This window comes from Adiantum capillus-veneris, chromosome 27, assembly GCF_014529385.1.
Source record: "Adiantum capillus-veneris isolate H3 chromosome 27, ASM1452938v2, whole genome shotgun sequence".
Classification (NCBI taxonomy): Eukaryota; Viridiplantae; Streptophyta; class Polypodiopsida; order Polypodiales; family Pteridaceae; genus Adiantum; species Adiantum capillus-veneris.
The window spans coordinates 69,750,148-69,754,174 of NC_140957.1; the positions used below are offsets into that span (position 1 = coordinate 69,750,148).

Sequence of the window (4,027 nt, forward strand, 5' to 3'; positions counted from 1 at the left end):
TACTGTAGAGAACCAATATGGGCATGTACAACATGGAAGAGGCCTATTATGCACTCCACAGGCTCCCATTGCTCATAAGAAGAGGGATAAACATCTGCAATATATAAAAGAAGAGTTAAACTAAGAGTATCAATAAGTACAAATGACAAATCTAATGTAATTGAGTTGTGAAGAGTAGAGACATTACTCATAACAAGCGGGAGAAACATTGCAAAATATATAAGAAAAGTTATAATGAGAGTATCAGTAAGTTCACATGTCAAGAGTACTTACAATTGCAACGTGGTTGATGTATATTTGATACATTTCCACCGTTTGCTATCACCTCTGGATGGGTAAACACATGCTGAACAAGAACTTCCTTTACAGATCTTTTGCCGATCTCAACTTTGAAATCCAACACCCTGGCCTTCCATGCTGAGCGGTAAACGTTGATACCACTAAACCTCTTGGGTCTTCTTGGTTGCATGAGGACCCATGAACCTTTGTTTATCCTTTGTCCAACCCATTGGTTGTCTGCACTTATTGAAGCTGGTATTGTAATTGAGGATATGCTACTACTTGGCCTTCTAGGCAAAGTGCCGTTGTTGTTTGTTGGTGTGAGAGACAGTAAACACCTTGAGGCTCTTGGGCGAGAAGACGTGGATGCCATAACTCTCAGAGAAAAGCTTTAGTGGAGGGAGATTCACTTTGAAAGCATTCTAATGGAGGGAAAGTGTTTCAAAATTCCAATATCTTGTGCGGGCTTAATGGTCACCCTCCAGTACGTTAATGACCATGAGAGAATATCAGAAGTGGGACCACACGCAAGCACCTAAAAGCTCGGTAAAAGTAAGGAAATTACTATGCTACAATCCTAGTTTCGTGAAAGTTTTATGCTATTTTCCTATTTTTTGAGTTTTTTCAGGTACTTTTCTACGTAACGTAGCCTTCATGCTCATTGGACGCGCTCTATTTTTCTCTCTCTTCATATGGCCCTCCAAATGACCTCCAAAATTTCCTAATGACGCAGTGGAGTGAAGTGAAGCAGATGATGGACAACCTAAAGCAAAGCCTTGACGGTGATTTTCGAGCATTTGTGTGGGAGTTCGAGGCCATATGGAGCAAGTTGGTTAAGGTAACTGGTGTAGAGAATGCAGAATTTTTGAAGATGACCAAGTTTGTGGACTACTTGCATGTAAAAGTGTGGGAGAAAGTCGAGATAGATGGACCGTGCATGTACGAGGAGGCAGTAGCCTATGCGCAGAGCAGGACGAAGAAGGTTTTAAAGAAGCAACATGCAAAGCAGGTTCTGGTGAGTCCATTGGTGCCAAGGCCAATTGCTAGGGAAGAGATTCAGGTAATCCGACCCTTTGTTGAGGCACATGTGGTAGCGGCGGATAGGCATGATGACAGAGTAGAGACGATACCGTCTGGGCCTATGAGCTTCAGGTAATCCGACCCTTTGTTGAGGCACATGTGGTAGCAGCGGACAGAGGTGATGACAGAGTAGAGACGATACCGTGTGGGCCTATGAGGCCTCAGCAACTACAAAGAGGAGTCTACCAAGTACCGCCTGATGTGCTTGACCAAGTGACTTCCGAAAAGCAAGCAGTGGAGAAGATAGCTGAAGTGCCAAACTCGGTGAGTTTTGTGGAGAAAGCCGAGGTGTATTCGAGCTATAGGAGTGCCTTGGATATGGACAACACATGGGAAATGGAGTCTGCTTTCTCAAGGTATGAGACATATGATGTTATGTATGTCGATAAGGTGGTCAAAGAGCAAAAAATTGTAGGTGAAGAGACATTTTGTGCGGACCAGGGGGTTGGGCAACCCTCTCTCTTGCCTTGTGATGGTAAGGCCATGTTGACTGAAGAAGAGTGCTTCGATGAAGCAGACTGGGGGTTCGATGATCCAGTGGTCGATGTAGATGACGAGTCCCAGGTTTTGGTTGCTAAAGCTATGGAGAGAATACAAGGTATGCAAGGCTTGCCACCTTTTCTAGTGCTGTTTGAAGAGTCTACAGGTGAAGATATGTCGTGTTTGCTTTGGAGGATCAGTTACCGCAGGTGGATGTCATGCCATTGAACGAATATGTTGTTGAAGGTTGCTATGCAAGCGCCTCTATGCCAATCTCCAGGTTATCTTGTTTGAAGACAATCATGCTATGGCGAGCTCTCTAGCCGATGGTGGGAAACAAATGATGTAAAAGGTTTGCAAGGTGTACAAGCATGTTTTATGTGTGAAGAAGGTTCATGTGTACAGGTTTTTGAAGGGTTATGCTGTCAAGAGTTCATACATGGATAGCTTACGGGTTTACAAGTGCAACGCTGGGGTGGTTTGTATCAGTTTTACAAACGGATGGTGATGATCAATGCCATATTTTTGATCCAGGTGGAGTTTAAACTATGCTTGGGAGAGCCTATGGCTTTCTGTTTGGAGGTGATAACAACATACAAGTGCCCACCTAGCCAAGGCGCTTGTTGGGTCAGCCGGCCAAAGTTTTGATGTGGTCACATTATTTTTTCGATGCTTAATACATCAAACCCTGTAAAAGCCTAATGACAATCGTCTATGTCAAGTCTAAGTCAAAGATGTAATTTTTCCAATGATGTATGTAAAGGTCCATGAGAAGTTGGCCACTGGCCACTTTAGAAAGCCCTAGGTATATAATACACTAAGGTTAGTGTGAAAGGGGGATTATTTTTTGAAGATAAGTGACTATTGAGTTACGCACAAAGAGCTACCTCATTGCTCCAACTTGTAATCATCGCTTCTGTGGCTACGGTAATCCAAATTCAGTTTTGTTTCTTGCATTGTGTTCCTCTTACTCTGCTCTTTCATTCAAGTGTAAGCATTCAAGATTCGGTGAAGGTTTCAAACGCATCCGTTTAGGCCTTAAATTGTTGTTTTGAGTGTTTCTATGCGTATTTTATGTTGTTTTGACCCTAGGAGAGGCTTTAGGGACCCAAAAACGACCCTTTAGGATCATCCGTTTACTGTTTTTGCGTATTGTGGGACGAACGATCGCGATCCATGTACCTTCCCATAATGATGTGATAGTGATAGAATATGTTCCTGATAGTCCCCTGTAGCTTCCCTTCAAGTTTCGTGCGATTCCGATATGAATTGCATGGTGAATGGGCGTGATGACAGTAGAGCTGTGTAGAAGGACATAGGCAAATTACTTGGCTTTAGTGCGTTTTATTTGCTTGTAGAGTGAGTAGTTGCATCTCTTCGAGTTCACTTCATTAGGGTTGACATCCTAGTGAGTTTCCATGCCTCATTCGAGTCGCTTCCCCTGTATCAATAATTTTATGTTGATGCTTGAGAGCTATGCTATGGACGTCCGTCGCGGTGACCCGCAAACACTTTCCATTTGCTCCGGGTGGGTGCTATAGCCAGTGAAAGTCTCTCTCTATCTATCTAATGCTTATATAAATAATATCTACCAGTTCTCTTCTTATGCAATGATATATTATCTAAATAATGCTACGGTTGAGCATCAATGCTCAACGAGGGGTTGGGCAATGATGGTGCGCCCAAGTCATGTCGACTCACGAAAATGCCAAGAGCAGGTGCATGAAGCTTTGTAGGAGGATATCTGAATACTTGGACACGTACTAGATGTAGATGGGAACAAGTGTTCTTGTGATGTGTATGACAAATGTGATATGTTGATGGTGGAGTAATGGATTTGAGCTCTATTGGTCGGGATGCCTCAAGTGCGAGGACTATTGATATTTTTGGTGGCTTTTGATATGCTGTGTGGTTTGGGTGTTACGGCCTGCCTTGTGCAGTTCTTGAGGGAAAGCTATGCTTGCTCGGTGGACGAGATCAACCAGCTCGAAGTTTGTGATGGTCGTGGTGGTCGTCGTCTCTTTGGACTGGGATCGATCGGGATCTCGCTGATCGGGGACTACCATCGTAAAGACATATGTGCATGATTGGTATCAAAACTCTAATGCCTACCACCAAGCATGGCATTGGCATCGACATAGCAGGGCGAAGCTCGAAGTGAATCAATCACCGGTCACCTTGCGCGGGA

General features: G+C 43.8%; 1 protein-coding gene across 1 annotated transcript; it reads left to right on the forward strand.

The window, feature by feature from the left end:
• Nucleotides 1-1,030: 1,030 nt before the first annotated feature.
• Nucleotides 1,031-2,079, forward strand: LOC147422165 (uncharacterized). The gene is made up of 2 exons (XM_086503789.1): nt 1,031-1,339; nt 1,432-2,079. The coding sequence occupies exons 1-2, from the start codon at nt 1,031-1,033 to the stop codon at nt 2,065-2,067; spliced, it is 945 nt and encodes a 314-aa protein (XP_086359915.1). The 3' UTR covers nt 2,068-2,079.
• The last annotated feature ends 1,948 nt before the right edge of the window (nt 2,080-4,027 follow it).

Bases quoted from the DNA above. Each gene is read 5' to 3' on its own strand.
- LOC147422165 (XM_086503789.1), top strand. From the start codon at position 1,031: ATGATGGACAACCTAAAGCAAAGCCTTGACGGTGATTTTCGAGCATTT. The intron at 1,340-1,431 runs GTAATCCGACCC...TATGAGCTTCAG, and splicing joins TTGCTAGGGAAGAGATTCAG to GTAATCCGACCCTTTGTTGA.